Below are 17,229 nucleotides of genomic sequence, written 5' to 3'. Positions count from 1 at the left end.
TGAACTTGCCGAGTTATATTATTAAAGGGTTCATGACAAGCTTATTGTCATGTTCTGATGATGCAAGAAAGGGAGATCAGATGACGGATTATTTACATTTATGGGATATATCCAGATGCTCTTGTGGAATATGTGCCATTTGACTGGAAATTGTAAGATTCATGAATCATGAGAATTAATCAAATAGCAGACTTTGAAAAGTAAAGTAACATAAAATAGTCAATCAGTCAGATAGACAAGTTTCCTTGGTAGCTGTTTTCCTATCTTCTGGCCGCGAGAAATGGGAAGTTTCTCAAGAAAGAGCCACATTTGATGAAACATTCAAGTTAAGTTCTGAAGATGTCATCTGCAGCTGCATTCAATTTTCATGCAATGACAGAAAAACTAGGAATATGCAAAGCACTGCTAGTTTCAGGTCTTCTTCTTTGGGTGATCTTTGTGCTCTTTTTCAAGGATCCAAGATGCTCAAATTCTAAATCCTTTCCTCTATTGAGAACAGAAACAGCTTCTTCTTCAAACTCAACATCTACTGATACTCCTAGTCCTACTACTCTCAAACATATTGCCTTTGGACTTCAAGGTTCTGAGAAAACTTACCACTTTAGAAGGGCTTATATCGAGGCCTGGTGGAGACCCAAAAAAACAAAGGGTTATGTCTATCTTGATAGGCCTCCCACAGGGAATCTCCTCCCATGGTCGCGGAAATCTCCTCCTTATAGAATCAACGATGATCTCAGCAAATTGTTCCAGGTAGTCAGACCGAAGGATCCTGTTATGCCTCGAATGGTACATGGGATTTTGGAGTTATTTCGTGAAGAGCACGAGGGGGTCAGATGGATAGTCATGGGAGATGATGATACTATTTTTTTCGTCGATAATTTAGTGGATGTTCTCTCAAAATATGATCACACAAAGTACTTCTACATAGGGTATCCATCTGAATTTGTTTTGTCAAATTACTGGTATAGTTTTAACCAGGCATTTGGTGGAAGTGGGATCATTCTCAGTTATCCTCTAGCAAAAGCATTAGTGCAAGATATGGATCGTTGCCTTAAAACATATGCAAGTCTTTCAGCTGATCTAATGACCATGAGATGTCTAGCTGACATCGGAGCTGATCTTACTCCCCAGAAAGGTTTCCACCAGGTAAGTTTGCCTCTCTATACTTTTTGGTTAATGACTTCTTCATTGGATTGCACTCTAGGATCATCAAATCTCCATGCCCCTTACATGCACATTAAAGAAAATTAAGGGGCTGTTTCAGGAAATTCTGGTGTTTGGCAGCCAAAAAGATTGGGAAAATTTTTTTCCGTGGAAAATCTTTTACGCAATCAGGAGTAAAATGACTTCTGCATCTGTTGTACTGAAGTTGTTTTCCAATAACTCTTAGAGTTCATCAACCTCACAATCCCTTTAACAAGAAAAAATTTGAGAGCTCATCAGTCTCATGATCCTTTACTAAACTGAAAATTTTCAGATCATGACTGAAAATTATCTATTGTGTCTAACCTAGACCCACAGCCACCTCCCCCACCACCACCACAAAGACGCCTCCCCATCTTTCTTATCTTTCTTAGTATTGTTTGTAAGCATCAGTGAAGTGCTTCATCTGATAGAACTCTGTCAATGATAAGGATCTCATTCTTGATGCAATTTCCATTGACATAACGATTAGGTAATTAGTATGATTTGTAATGGTCATGGGTTTGCGATACTATGGATTTCCAGATCATGGAGCATGATCTAATTTTTTGGAATTTGAAGTATTTGGATTGTGGTGATGAATTGATATAGGTGTGGATGGGAGTTCTGGTCATTGGGCAGAAGGAAACTGACGAATCTTTGAGGGGAACATTCTTTGTGGGTTTTTGTCTTCAAGGACTATTTTTCAAAAGTGCACCAAACACCTGAAAATGAAGGGAAATAATTATTTTCCTATTAAGATGATTTTCACTGAAAATATTTTCCTTGGGAAAAAATTTTACACTGAAACAAACGGACCCTAAAAAAAACCATTTTCTTCGGTAGTGTTATTTTTAATTTTTTTAAATATTTTTTCTGATACTTAACAAGCAAGTTATAAAGTTTAGTTCTTGCACTATTCCAACATGGAGAGGGCATACCCTAATAATTTATTGTTGTCCTTTCTCATTATTGTGTATCAAGCATGGGCGGAACTACCCCGCGACCCTCAAATTATTAAAAACTTAAGTTTTTCACCCTTCAAAAGTGGAAAATTTTAAAAATTTACTGTATAAATTTAAACTTTTGCTGTCACAAAGAATAAAAAATATTTAAATATATACTTAAGTTTTAGTTGAATTAGAATTCGTCCCCTCAATGGAATTTTTTTTTCTTTTTTATGTTTATGGTATCAAGTTCAATTATTCTATCACAACAAATATCTGATTTTTACCTCAGTAATGAAATCATGCTCACAGATATTCAAGTAATTAACTTCATTAAGGATAATTAATACTGGATTTTGTCATGCAGATAGATTTACAAGGCGATTTATCAGGTTTCTTGTCATCTCATCCTAAAGATTTAGTATTGTCCCTTCACCACATTGACGCAGTAGATCCATATTTCCCCTCAATGGATCGTGCTAAATCCACAAACCATCTAATGAAAGCCGCAAATGTTGATCAATCGCGCTTATTTCAACAAACCATTTGCCACCACAGGCAAAACAACTGGTCTTTTTCCATATCTTGGGGCTACTCCACTCATATCTATGAGAAAATAATGGCTCGAAGTTGGCTAAGAATGCCCATTGAAACATTCAAGACATGGCAAAAAAGTCCAAATCGGCCACATTACATGTTCAATGTTAGAAGACCATTTGGTGATCCTTGTGAGGCTCCTCACGTTTTCTTCTTCCAATCTGTAAAGAAAATCTCCAGAAATGAAATTCTCACAGTCTATTCAAGATCAGCATCTCGGAATTTGCCTGCTTGTGCTTCAAGTGGCAATCATTCTGCTGAGCATGTATCCAAGATACACGTGTTCTCACCGGCAACCAAGCGTACTGAGGTTAGTTAATTATTGGATTGAACTTCATTATTTATTTATTTATTTATTTCTGCAAGCATTTCTTTAATGGTGTTATTTACAAGTCAACTATAAAAAATGATAACACTACTATAATTTTAAATTTCTTAACTGATTTATATTACATGGCAAAAAATATTAATTATCTGCAAGATTTTACATTATAAACAAAACCCTCTAAATTCTAGTTACTTTACCTATTAACTTCTTTAGATTTTCTTTTCGATAACCATTTTTTGGATAGAGTTTAATTTGAAGAACTCATTATACATGTGATTATACATGATAAGAGTAGATATTTTCCCGTGAAGAGTTTGCGCTGACAATGTAATTAAAGATAATAGAGTGAATGACACAAAATATCACTCAACTATTTAGGGTTCTCTATTTTTTTTTTGGCCATTAAACTTTTTTATTTAGTCAAAATGGTTATTCAACTAATTAAAACATACTTTTTTTCTTTTATAAATTCTTAATAGCTAAGTAATCAAATTTTTTTTTACTAGTTAAACAACTATTTTGCCTAAATGAAAGTTTAGTGACCAAAAAAAGAAATTCTAAATAGTTTAGCGATGATCTTTGTCATTTGCTCTAGACAAATATTTGTTTGAAATTTATTTTGATGAGGGCTGACATGTATGACATTAGATGGCCTCATAGGGGTTCATTCATACTAGATTGTTGTATGTGCTTGAAAATTTCAAAATTGCACAGTTACGTAATCTGTCTATAATAGTTTTGCCCAGGCGTGTTCTCCAGAAATTTGTCAATGTGGCATCTTAATCCCCTCTCTCACGTAACCATATCCAGGGTCAACATAGGCTTCCTATCAAAGAAATTCCACTTTTAATAGTAAAATACTGAATAAAAAACACAGAAGAAGATATCAATTAGGATTAAGTACCAGTTGTTTTCAATAGAATCCGACAAACACGCAACAACGTTTGATAGGATACGTTTCCTACTACATATTCTACAAAACAACCAATACTAAGCTTGTATCTTACATTAGTTAATTGACCAAAGACAAACATCAACTAGGTTCCAGCTGGAAAAAATTCATTTAAATTTATTAATTTACTATTGCAAAAATGGATCAGAAATATGCCCATAAAGATGGATGACCTAATTCTCCATTCTCCTCTAAAAGTAATGATACAGATCATGATTTCAAGGACGAACTACACTTAACACCTCGGAATTTGTATGAATTCTTTACTTTGCACTCTAATTTTAATTTTCAATACTTTGCACCATAAATTCTCAATTTTGGATAATTTGGACTCTAAACTCTCAAGTATGTCCCATTTAAATTCAATCAATGACAATTTTAGTAAAACTAATGATATAGAGGACCCAGCAAATCAATAACAATGTACCAAAAGTGGTCAAAAGGTATCAAGATATCGTAACAAAAAATAAAATAATACACTATGGTTAGTTTGTGCTATCTTTTATCTCATTAATTTGCTCACAATATTAGTGACTGAAACCATATAAATCAATGACAACATGCCGAAAGTGATAAAGAAAAACTAAGGGATTGTAGTTAGAATAAAATGGTATATTTTCGTTAATCTTCACAATTCTTTGTCTCATTAATTTTGCAAAAGTGATTTATTGATCTGATTTAAGTAGGACAAAAAACTTGTGAGTTTAAGGTTTAAAGTGTCCAAAATTAAAATTTATAGTGCAAAGTGAGAAAATGATACAAGTTTAAGGATGCAAAGTGATGTTAGTCCTAATTTTTTACACATCACCCAGCATATAACTTCCAACATAGACTCATGATGTGGTATTTATTTTCCTTTTCCATCCTTATAAAATGATGTGGTATTTAGTTTCCTTTCCCATCCTTGTAAAGAGATGATGTGGCAATTGCTATATTTAATACAATTTGTTTTAATGGAATTTAATCATCTCCTTCATTATTTACAATCTTATCTTAATATTTCCTAGAGAACCTCTTTAACATATGCAAATAAGAATCTAGCTAAATTAGATTCTGTTTGTAATCAATGTTTCACCAAGATAAAAATCAAAGCCAGGGAAAAATGTCTTATTCAGTATTTCTACTGTCAATTTATCCATCTGCATAATCTTAAACTCTAGCTAATTTAAATGACTAAAATTTTCAAAAGAAACTGATATTGAAGATTGATCATTTAGCCAATCAAGATAAAGTTGTTAAGTATGTGACTACTATCGTTTCTATAGTTTCAATATCTACGTGTTCCTTCAAAAAAAAAAATCAACGTGTTTAACATTCTCAAATTTGAATTTTATGATTCCTTACATTTAAAACGATATATTTGTGTCCCATTTTTATTATATATATATATATATATATTCCCTTAGAAAAGTAAAATGCACCAATTTGGTCTTGAAATCTAGTAATTCATATCACTTTTCTCTTTGAAGTTGTCAAAGACTCACATTTGATGAATTTTAAGCAGCCAAAAATGTCAAATTGAAAACTTTGACCCGCCCACGTGCTCCGAGTTTGCTTGAACCTAAGCCGCCTTCTAGTTGATTGCGATGTATCGAATCAAGTGGCTGGATAAGAATTCTTTATTTGACCTTTTTGCCTCCTTGAATTTCATTACATAGGTGAAAAATGATCAGAAAGAACAGTTCCATACCAACTTGGTGCATTTCTGTTTGTGATGAACGTAATATATCATTTTAAAAGTGTGAGGAAAAAAAAGTCATACGGTAAAGGGATAATTTGAGAAACCTCCCTTGAGGTTTTCAACAATTTCATTTAGCGCTCACGACCTTTTAAAAATTACACTTACCTCCCTTGTCATTTAAAATGATAATACTAATCTTAAATATTTTAATGAAATTCTCTTGTTTGGTATGTTTATACTTAAAATGACTTTTAAAATTATTTTTTATTATTTTTCCTTCTTATTTCTCTTTTTTTAATTTTTTGCTAATAAAATTGTAGAACTACCATTATTACCTCTAGTTTCTATTGTAACCAAATGTCGAATTAGTGATTTTTTTGATGAATCAACTTTATATGGAATCCAATGTTTTTGCTGATTTTTGTTTGCTATTATTGGTATTAAAATTAACAATAAATCAAAAGGAAGTGGCCCAAAATCACTATTAAATCATGATAATCCCATTACTCGAAATTCATAAACTCTAAATGAATTATTTCAATATTTTTTTTCTATCTTATAAATTTAAATTCATAATAAAATAATATTCTATCACAGTGATAAAATTATTATTACAGTTGTTTATCAAATAGTAGGCATGGACATAAAAAAATTGGCACCTTTTCTTATAATTATACTAAATAATCTTATAATTGTATAGGAAAGTAAATTAAAACTCATTACACAAGGGCATTTTTGGGTATTCATTTAAAAAATTGACCAAGTCAATATTATTGTCAGGTTCTGTTACTAAAACTATAAAATCAAGGGAGATATGTGTAATTTTTCAAACCTCATGGGAGTTTAGTGAAATTGTCAGAAACCTCAGAGGAGATTTCTGAAATTTTCCCTATGGTGTAAAACGTAAGGCATGTTTTGTGCAGTTTTCTCAATTTGGTATATCAAGTTATACGGCTAGATTAAGATTCATGAGTTGACCTTTTTGTCCCCATGAATTTCGTTACATGTAAGTCTTGTGATGGCCCTAGTTAAAAAATGATCAGAAAAACAGTTTCACACCAACTTAGTGCATTTCATGTTCCCGAGGAATGTAGCTAAGTCGTTATAAAAGTTTGGGAGAGAAAATCAAACTGCAAAACATAAGGGGCGTTTTGTGCAATATTCCAGAATGCTATCATAACTCGTATACCATTTCACATGGCGTGAGGTTATCTAATTATCACTACAAATTAAGATTACCTGAAACCCGAATATTAGAGTTTAAATATGTAAGGGATCAAATTCTTTCATGTAAGAGAGCAAAAATAAGATCATTTGCAAACATGAAGGACCGCTGTTTCAATTTGTAAAAAAAAAAAAATCCTTTTATCTAGATATTAGTGGATTAATATGATTCTTGTTTGCTGGATAGAAGAATTAAATATATCAAAAATTTAAAATTAAAGAAAATGTTTTCTCGAAGTTTCATGATAAAGTTATTAATTTAACCAGTGACTTTTGTTATGAAATTTCCTAATAAACTTTAATAAGGTATATATGTCGTGCACAAATTTTTTTTTGGTAGGAAAAAATAAATATCTATTGCTTCTGTTGATTGTTTTCACAGTTTCTGCCAATAATCATTATTCGTTTGCTTCTTTTATTATCAAAAGAGCTGACTACTGTAGAAGTATTTCATTCTAGAAAGGTTATATGGGTTATAACTTAAGTTAAAAATAAATGCACAATACCATGTGAGAACCAAAATATAGAAAAAGTTGAGTGTACAAACTGCAATTGGTTCATCTTTATTTGAACTAATTAGTTTTTTAAACTAACGTGTAATCCAATGTCTGATCTAAAAGAAAGTTCCATGAAAGCTTATTCTTGCTTAGAAAAATTTTAGGGGATAATTTTAGAAACCTCCCTTGAGGTTTTTGACAATTTTACTAGTCTCCCTGAAGTTTGTAAAATGACACAAACCTCCCCTGAGGTTAAGGTTTGATAACAAAATTAGTCCAATTAAAAAAAGTAACATTAAAAAAGTACTTTAAGGAGAAAGATGAAACTTTTATTTCATAAATACCCCTTATACATGAATATAAGTTATATTAGTAAAAAAAATAAAAACAATTAAAAGTCAGAAACAATTAATACACACATTTTATCACTCAAAAAGTTCATATTTACTAATTTAGACAACACAAATAAGCAACAAAACTACGCTAATAATCACAAGATTCAACAAAATAAAATAGTCATCTCTTTCCTTGTATTCTTCTGAATGTTTTAATAAATTGTAGGGCTGGCACCCCACCCCTTCCCTGTGAATGGGACTTTGCCATTAAAAAAAAAAGAAATTTTTTTTGAAATTTGCCTTTTTTTTCCCTCCTTCCTCCATTAGATATATCAATTGATGTTATTTTGTATATACAAGCTATCATCCATCATTAAAGAAATTTTCAATAGTTATTTTTATTAATTAGTTACTAATAGTTAATTAGTGCTCTAATTACTTAATCTTAGATATTAGTAAAGGAGAATGGAGGGAAAAAAAGGCAAAATTATTTTTTCTATTCAAAATCATAAGAATCATAGCAAACATTATGTTAAAAGAGATGACTAGTCTGTTTTGTTAAATCTTGTGATCATTAGTGTAGTTTTGTTGCTTATTTGTGATATTTAATTTATTAATTGTGAACTTTTTGAGTGGTAAAATATGTGTATTAATTAACTTTAACTTTTAATTATTTTTATTCTTTTACTAATACAACTTATATACATGTATAAGGAGTATTTATGGAACAAAAGTTTCATCTCTCTCCTTAAAGTACTTTTTTAATGTTACTTTTTCTAATTGGACTAATTTTGTTATCAAAACCTTAACCTCAGGAGAGGTTTGTATAATTTTACAAATTTCAGGGGAGGCTAGTGAAATTATTAGAAACCTCAGGTGAGGTTTCTGAAATTATCCCAAATTTTAGAGCGAAAAAAATGCCAACATCACAATCAAAGTATTATTCTTAAATATTTTTAGTAAAACCAAAAAAGATTTTATAGTACATCTTAATAAATGAGTCTAATATCTGATGAAAACTGTACATATCATATTTCTTATTTTTTTTTATTTCACAGATCCATATATCGGAGTGCTGTGATATTGTCCGCGTTGACAACACGGGCAAAGCAGAGGTGAAATTCAGGGAATGCATGGCAGATGAGATTATTGCCTAAAGCTGATACGAGTCTTAAGATGGAAATCAAATTTTGGTTCTTTCTTCTCTACTAGAAAGTTGTACAATATCGCGGAAATAGAAATATAGACTACTGAAATTTTTATACACAATTGCTGTAGAAAAGTCTATCTTTTGTAACATGTATTGTTAATAGACAAGAATAACTATTTCCTTGTACAAATGCAAAAAAAAAAAAAAAAATTTTTTTGAATGAATAAAATGTTAGTCACAAAATGCCCCTAAGATTTTACATTTTCTATTTTGCACTCTTTAGTTTGTTATTGGTTTAACATGCCCCGTAAGATTCTAATATGCAATCTGTGGAGGCCAATTGTGGATTTGTCCACCTCGGCAACCCCTCACCTCGGCAACCGTCTTGGGGAGCAGGACGCCTGGACTCCCTGGTGGTCAAGAGGGTGTTGGGATGGTACCGGGAGGGGCCTCCCCAGGATTCGAACCCTTGACCTTAAAGGCCTTTGGATTGAATGCCTGGTACCCATTGGGCTACTTTTTGTGGAGGCCAATTGTGAATTTGTCCACCTCGGCAACCCCTCACCTCGGCAACCGTCTTGGGGAGCAGGACGCCTGGACTCCCTGGTGGTCAAGAGGGTGTTGGGATGGTACCGGGAGGGGCCTCCCCAGGATTCGAACTCTTGACCTTAAAGGTCTTTGGATTGAATGCCTGGGTTCGAATCCAAAGACCTTTAAGGTCAAGGGTTCGAATCCTGGGGAGGCCCCTCCCGGTACCATCCCAACACCCTCTTGACCACCAGGGAGTCCAGGCGTCCTGCTCCCCAAGACGGTTGCCGAGGTGAGGGGTTGCCGAGGTGGACAAATCCACAATTGGCCTCCACAAAAAGGCCCCTCTTGACCACCAGGGAGTCCAGGCGTCCTGCTCCCCAAGACGGTTGCCGAGGTGAGGGGTTGCCGAGGTGGACAAATCCACAATTGGCCTCCACACAATCCACTCAACTAAACGACTTCAAATTGAATCCAGTTTTGGCATGTGAAATTAAACATTCTGCAAAATAAGGTTAACTTTGCACTCAATGAAATCAAAGAAACTAGATTTTAACCTATTCATTAAATCACAAATACATATTTATTCAACAAAAGGGTACACAACATTTGCCCAAAATTTTCTTAATATTGGGAGCTTTAGGTTGTAGATAATTTAGTTTTGTTTTTTGTTTTTGTTATAGATAATCTTATTAGATCATATCGACACAAGTGTTGGTGGATGCTCATTAGTCTACTCATCAATGGCTGGATGAAGGGCCACTAAACACCATGCCCTTGTATCCAATTTTCACAAAGAAAAGAATGTATTCTTTTCACTGAAGGGTCACCGCACACCATGCCACTGTATCTAATTTTGACCTAGAAAATAGATGTATTCTTTTCTTTTCTCAAGGCTATCAAGGCTGAAGTCATACAATCTATTTCCATGTTTCCAGTTGTCAAGGTTGATCAATTAAGTTGAACAATCAATTTCCATCAAGATATTTAAGTCAAACTACCAAGTTGTCAATCCGTTTCCGTGAACACATTTCTCAATCACTTTTTTACCTCATATATATCAAATCGATATAGTATATTTTCTACAAAAACTCTGAAAAATTGCAATCCAAACACAACCTAAAATTTTGACAAGACACAAAGGTTCGTGAGGAAGGCGTGGCTATACAAAATTCATAGAAAGCTTGTAGACGTATTTAATTGTTGTTTCTGCATCAAGATTCTCCACAGAACTCGACAAGTGGAACAAGGGACCTCAAGGTTTGAACCTAACCATATACCCTCCATAATGTACCTCGAGAAGCCGTTTAGAATTCTTAATTAGGGTAGCTATTATAGTTTTGTTTAGAATTTCTATTTGTTTTCATTTATTTTCTAGTCATATTAGTGTTGTGCATTAAGTTCTTAACCATATTGATAGGGTATTAAGCTGGAGACTCTCTTTTTTTGTCGTAACGATAATATTTTTATAACTTAATCCGTCCTATTTTACAGAAAAAGGGAGCCTAAAGAGGTTAGGTTAGCAGGTATATTGATTAAACCAAAATGGATATTCTGACATCTTCTTTCAATTTTTTTTCACTTTAAATGAGGTTTGAACCCTGACCTTGAGTAGTGTTAAGCTGGAGACTCCAGCACCAGGGAAGTAAAGTCAATTCAAGAGTGAAGGGTACCAGCTGCCAAATCAGCACCGACTCCCATAGGTAAAGATTGCTTGCGTCAATTGGTCGAGCTAGTTGGCCACTAACTGTGAAGTGTTAGGGATTCAAGTGCGGAACACACAATTATTAAGATATCAAGTACATAACAATTTAATGACAAATAAGACATAAACATAAAAGATAAACGACACATAAAATTTAATGTGGTTCGACTCCATCATTGAGCCTACGTCCATGGAGAGAAACTCGTTATTTATTATGAGAGGAAAACCCTACTCAAGAATATAATTTGAACCCAAATCCAACCCTTGTATACCATCTCTCATCTTCCAAAAACCCCCTCTCACCTCATTTATAAGGCTATATGTCGCCTTTTATGTGCTCTTGTGTGTCCCTTATGTAATATGCCAACCCTTTTATTTATAGAAAATATTATTTGATCAAAACTCAAATAACAACAGGAAACTAGTACTAATGCTTAGACTTGTACAGAATAGAAAATAACTTCTAAATTCTAAACAAAATAGGAAATTCCTTGGTTACTACTTCAAATAACTAAAACTAATTAAGAAACTAGTTACTTTCACATAAAATAAGAAACCTGTCTATAAGAGATTAAGCCAATTTCCTAACATGAAGGTGTTGCCAGCTCTGATGGTCCATCCTCTTTGGTTCAAATCGAACCCCAGGCCAGCCCACAACGGTTAGCTACACGAGTTTCATGGCAATTGAAGCCATGATGACTAGTCCATTCATTCTTAAGTATCTTGCATGCCTTTCTTCCCCGTGTCTTCTACGTCATTTCCTTGTAGTTGTTTGTCGGGGTTACCTTGAAGTTGAAGCCATGCACAAATTACAATATTGACAAATCAAAGGGTCTTTTTGGATGGTGTAGTTTTGGATATTTATATAAAATTTTATTATAGTTTATTGTAAAAGTTGTAAAAAAACCTTTTATTTATTTGAGGTTTTGAAGATTTTTTTTTTTCTTTTTTTCCCTTCTTTCCGCTCTTCTTCTTTCTCCCCACACCCCTAACATTGGCAACCACTCCACTCACCCCTCTTGCTTTTTGTGTTTTTTTTATGGCTAAATAGCATCTCAAAAGTTAATATATTTGCAGCTAAAGTTGATCAAAATTCAAGTGTGTATCTAAACAGTGACCATTTTAATTATGTCGATCTCTTTATGTGGATTCCAGTTACTTCACATATGTTATATAATCACATGCTGTTGCTTAGGAATTTTGTTCGAGCTATTACATGTGTCATATTAGCACCTCTTAGTTGTTCCATAAGTATTTTTAGAAGACGTAATTTAAACATTTTCGGTGAAACTCTGGACAAAAAGAATATTTAACCAATTTAGCTATCAATGCAAGTCAAAAATTTGCTATTTCTGTATAGCTTGCACCTTTCCTTGGGATCTAATAAAACAATATTTAATTGTATTGGAAGAATTGATAGATCCGTTCATTCCGCAATTGGTCAGTGACTTTGTATAGTATTATAGTTGCATGATACGTCTAATTCAAGAATAAGGAATAATGTTTTGAAAGTGAAATAGAAATATAATTACCATAACAACAAAGAAAAATCTAATTAATCCTTCTTCCTTTTTGTTACAAATGTAAAAACCACTTTATCATTCTTTCACTCAAAAGGGATTGAGTTAGCCAACTGAAGACTATTAATGAGGCTTAGTAAACCAACCTTAAATACTAGTACAATCTATTGGAACAATGCATCACATTCCATAGTTCACATGTTCCTCTTTTGGTTTGTGTATTCTAGGACAAAAATTCAATAGCTCTAAATGGCGTCAACAGCAGGGGCCAACGTTTCAGAGTTCAAAGAAAAAGTAAATTTGTGGTCAGACAATTTTGTAGTCAGAAACCTCTGCAGAGTATTTGTGATTTCAGGTCTAATAATTTTTGCCATTCTTGTTTTGTTTTTCAATGATCCAACATGTAAGGCTTCAGGGTTTTTGTCAACCTGGAAAATAAGCCCTTCATCTTCACAACCTGCATCTACTGTTGATGATGTTCCCACAAATGTTAGTCACCTAGCTTTTGGTCTCCAAGGCTCTGAGAAAACATACCACTTCAGAAAGGCTTACTTGGAGGCTTGGTGGAGACCAAACATAACAAGGGGATACGTTTACATTGATAGAGAACCTACAGGAGATCTTCTCCCATGGTCTCCAAAGTCTCCTCAGTATCGAATGAATGATGATCTCAGCAAATTGATTCAAGAAATCAGGCCGAGAAGTGCTCTCATGCCTCGAATGGTACATGGGATATTGGAATTGTTTCGTGAGGAACATGAAGGCATAAGGTGGATAATCATGGGCGATGATGATACAATGTTTTTTGTAGATAATCTGGTTCATGTTCTTTCGAAGTATGATCATACAAAGTACTACTACATTGGGTATCCATCTGAATTTGTTTTGTCCAATTATTGGTTCAATTTTAACCAGGCATTTGGTGGAGGTGGGATTATTCTTAGTTACCCTTTGGCAAAAGCACTTGTAAGAGATATGGATCGCTGCCTCAGGAAATATTCAAACCTTTCGGCTGATCTAATGACTATGGCCTGTTTAGCTGATATTGGAGCTAATTTAACACCCCATAAAGGTGTTCATCAGGTAAATTTTCTTTCATAAGCATTCCTCCAATTTTTTATTACAGCTAATTTCATGGATATATACATCTTTCGTTTTGCTATTTGCATTTTTTTTATCAGCTGCACTTATCTTTTATTCTAATCTTGATTTTTTTAATCAAATGCCAATAAACGTATAATTTATAACATTCACAGTAATAATTATTCATTGCAGAACGACTTAAGAGGTGATTATTCAGGTTTCTTATCATCCCATCCCAAAGAGCTCGTCTTGTCTATACACCACTGGGATGTGTTAGATCCAATATTCCCTAAAAAAGATAGATTTCAATCAGCACAGCACCTCATGAAAGCAGGAAATGTCGATCAATCACGCCTGTTTCAGCAAACAATTTGCCACCATAGACCAACCAACTGGACATTTTCCGTTTCCTGGGGATATTCTGCCCATATTTATGAAAAAGTGATGGCCAGAAGTTGGCTGATGACCCCAATTGAAACGTTCCAGGGATGGTCAAGGAGCAACAAGCCACCACTTTTCATGTTTAACACCAGACGCCCGTTTGGTGATCCTTGTGAAGCTCCTCACGTCTTTTTCTTCGAGTCAATAAAGGAAACATCAAACAACGAAATTCTTACCATCTATGCAAGATCAGCACCTCGAAATTTACCGGCTTGTCCTGCAAGTGGTAACCATTCTGCTGAATTTGTCTCACAGGTTCACGTTTTCTCACCAGCAACCAAGCGGCCTGAGGTAAGTTAAAAAGTTAAAACAATGAAATACACCTGCATTTCTGTGGATTTTTTTAATATTCTGGAAGATCTTCTGAACTGGTAGATTTAAGTAGAAAGTAATACAGTAAAATTATTTCAAGAAATTAATCATTTTGAAGCAACTATTTCAGCAATTTTGGTTAAAAAATCGTTCGCAACGCACTCAAGATTAGCCTTAAATGTAAGAATTTCCACTTTATATCTGTACTTATTTTCTGTTTAATTTACATATATTTTAATAGTTCCTATTTGGCTTTGGTCCCTATTTGGTTTCTATTTAATTGAGCGCACCGTCAACTTTGTGGTTTCTATTAAAATAATGGAGGAAGTTTATTCTCCTTCTTTCGAACAGGAACGTGAAAATACAGAAGATTAGAAATAACAACTCCAGTTTTTTTTTTTTGGAAAATCTTATATATAGGAGAGGGATGCCAGTTCAAAGTTTTAGTAATCATGAAATAAAGTGAAGAGGATTAAAGCCTAATCTCCATTACAAAAAGCACAAAATAAAAAAAATTAAGCATGGAGTATTACTCCTTTGCAATGTAAGACCTAATTGAGGGAATAATAGCTCTATTTGGTTTATTAATACGTGATCTAACTCATTTATAGTTCTATCACTATAAAAAGATGTAAAGATGAAGAGTATTCCCGTATAAGTAGATCATTTTACAAACAAGAGAAAAATAATTAACTTAACATTCTTTTCTTTTCTTTTCTTTTTTCAGGTTCAAAGAGCAGAATGTTGCGATGTCCTCAGTGTAAAGGGCTCTGGGAAAGCAGATGTCCAGCTTAGAGAATGTAAGTTAGATGAGATCATAGCTTGATGACATAGAATGAGATGCAATTCTAGAGGATGTGGTTTCAGCCTTTGAGTTAAAAATTTCTAATTATTAAATCAATTAATCTCAATTATCTTGATTTTACTGCTAGTATATGGTCAAATAAATATAGTGATAATTAGGGTCAATCCCTAAGGGAATCTAGCAATTATTTCTACTTTTTAAACTTATTCTATTATCTAAACACTCAAAAAAATTAAGTAAAAGCAATACACTACTAATTATACTAAATTAAGCGAGTAATTGACAATGGTGAATTTAGGAGAAGAATTTTCTAAGGTTTACGAATCCTTTGTTGCTCAAAATTAAGAATAATCCGGTTGATTAATGCCTTAAACATGTGACTTGTCAAGGATTTCTTCCAATTTTATTCGAATAATGCTTTCGCCCTTATCCAAACATACTTGCACTGAGCCTTCACCTATTTGCATGATGAGTTAACTTGACATAAACTCATTAAGATCTATGAAGTAGTTAAATAAAATCCACCTAAATACATCTACTACTTTCGTGAACATGATCTTTAGGCTTCATGAATTTTGGTCAACACTTGCATATGCACAATAAATGATTAGATCATTCATAGTTGGTTATCAAGCCAAATATAAAGCATAGATGGATGAACTAATAAGTTCACAAGATAGCACAAATCAACCAAAAATCACTTCATATCATGATGCAAATAAATTCATTCTCACCTTAGGAGAAAATAACTTACAGAAAAATGTGCGACTGATAACAAAATGTAAATAGTAAAGGATGAAAGATTCTTATTCAAGATGATCTCCACAAGTTTCCTTTTACAATATTGCTTCAATCTATTAAGTTTACAAGCTCTTCTTCTGTCTAAACTACCTCTTTCAAGGTTTTTCAATGTCTAAGAATACTCTCCAAAAAGCTCTCTTGATCTTCCAACACAATGAATATATATAGATGTTAGAAGGACCAAAAGTCTTCATTTGAGATGGCATAAAGATTCTTCACACTTTTCTAAACTTTCTTGAGTAGCTACAACCGAAATTTTAGCTAAGAATTGAGATGTAAAAGCTATAGAAAAATAGAGCAAGTGGCTATACAAGTTGCATAACCACCTTAAGAATACGCGGGGTTATTATGTAGGAGTAAGGTTGCGTATTTCACCCGCATATTGCCTCACCTATATTTTGTTCGTCCTTTTCTGCTCCAATTAAAATGAAGAACTAAAACATAGGTTCCCCAGCATATTTAGGTCCTATTTTCTACTCAGAGAATGCACTTGTTTCTTTTGTCATCTCCAAATCATCCTTGAATAACATCAATGTTATTGTATGAATTTTTCTTGATCCAAAGTGATCATTAATCTCCAAATCCTGCAAATGTTACAAGTTTTGCACATTAAGATGCTGAAATGCAAGTTTTGGTTATAAAATGGAACAGTAGCTTAAAAGAGCAAAATTCATACTTAAGAATTTGAAAAGCAATCCAAAACTAAATAAATAAACACACTTAAAACGCGTAAATAAAATAGTTATCAAATTCCCCCATACTTGAATCATTACTTGTCATCAAGCATTAGGAAAAACCAATTAACAATGATTCAATTACTTGAAATAAATCATGTGAAGTTTTAGAATTCAATTCCTCATAACTTGGTAAATCATCGTAATGCAATCATTGAACTTTCCTTAAATACTCATAATATTAAGTAAAAGATAGACAATTATACTCTAATTTTAACAGGTTAAACTTAATTTTTTCAATTCAAAACTTTCCTCTTCCAGAATCTTCTTTTTCTTAAAATTTCAACACTAAAAGGGATGTATTCATATTTGACTTACTCAAATAGGGAAAATGGCTTTTGATGTGAAGGTCTACATTTTTAGATACGAGCCACCAGTTATTCAACACTTCACTTATTTGAATTGTT

General features: G+C 33.2%; 2 protein-coding genes across 2 annotated transcripts; both read left to right on the top strand.

The window, feature by feature from the left end:
- The first annotated feature begins 251 nt into the window (after positions 1-251).
- Positions 252-9,145, top strand: LOC113701804 (uncharacterized). The gene is made up of 3 exons (XM_027222616.2): positions 252-1,146; positions 2,497-3,036; positions 8,802-9,145. The coding sequence occupies exons 1-3, from the start codon at positions 340-342 to the stop codon at positions 8,898-8,900; spliced, it is 1,446 nt and encodes a 481-aa protein (XP_027078417.1). The 5' UTR covers positions 252-339; the 3' UTR covers positions 8,901-9,145.
- Positions 9,146-12,855: 3,710 nt separating this feature from the next.
- LOC113693063 (uncharacterized) lies at positions 12,856-15,350 on the top strand. The gene is made up of 3 exons (XM_027211648.2): positions 12,856-13,729; positions 13,922-14,461; positions 15,210-15,350. Exons 1-3 carry the CDS (start codon positions 12,896-12,898, stop codon positions 15,306-15,308), a joined length of 1,473 nt encoding a protein of 490 aa, XP_027067449.2. The 5' UTR covers positions 12,856-12,895; the 3' UTR covers positions 15,309-15,350.
- The last annotated feature ends 1,879 nt before the right edge of the window (positions 15,351-17,229 follow it).

Source organism: Coffea arabica, chromosome 1e (genome assembly GCF_036785885.1).
Source record: "Coffea arabica cultivar ET-39 chromosome 1e, Coffea Arabica ET-39 HiFi, whole genome shotgun sequence".
Classification (NCBI taxonomy): Eukaryota; Viridiplantae; Streptophyta; class Magnoliopsida; order Gentianales; family Rubiaceae; genus Coffea; species Coffea arabica.
The sequence above is the reverse complement of the archived record's forward strand: the minus strand, read 5'-3'. Positions and strand labels throughout refer to the sequence as shown.

What these genes read in the sequence shown, in the direction of transcription:
- LOC113701804 (XM_027222616.2), top strand. Translation starts at nt 340, where the DNA reads ATGTCATCTGCAGCTGCATTCAATTTTCATGCAATGACAGAAAAACTA. An exon ending in CCCAGAAAGGTTTCCACCAG is followed by an intron (nt 1,147 to 2,496) that starts GTAAGTTTGCCT and finishes TTTGTCATGCAG; the next exon opens with ATAGATTTACAAGGCGATTT. An exon ending in CGGCAACCAAGCGTACTGAG is followed by an intron (nt 3,037 to 8,801) that starts GTTAGTTAATTA and finishes TTTATTTCACAG; the next exon opens with ATCCATATATCGGAGTGCTG.
- LOC113693063 (XM_027211648.2), top strand. Translation starts at nt 12,896, where the DNA reads ATGGCGTCAACAGCAGGGGCCAACGTTTCAGAGTTCAAAGAAAAAGTA. An exon ending in CCCATAAAGGTGTTCATCAG is followed by an intron (nt 13,730 to 13,921) that starts GTAAATTTTCTT and finishes TATTCATTGCAG; the next exon opens with AACGACTTAAGAGGTGATTA. An exon ending in CAGCAACCAAGCGGCCTGAG is followed by an intron (nt 14,462 to 15,209) that starts GTAAGTTAAAAA and finishes TTCTTTTTTCAG; the next exon opens with GTTCAAAGAGCAGAATGTTG.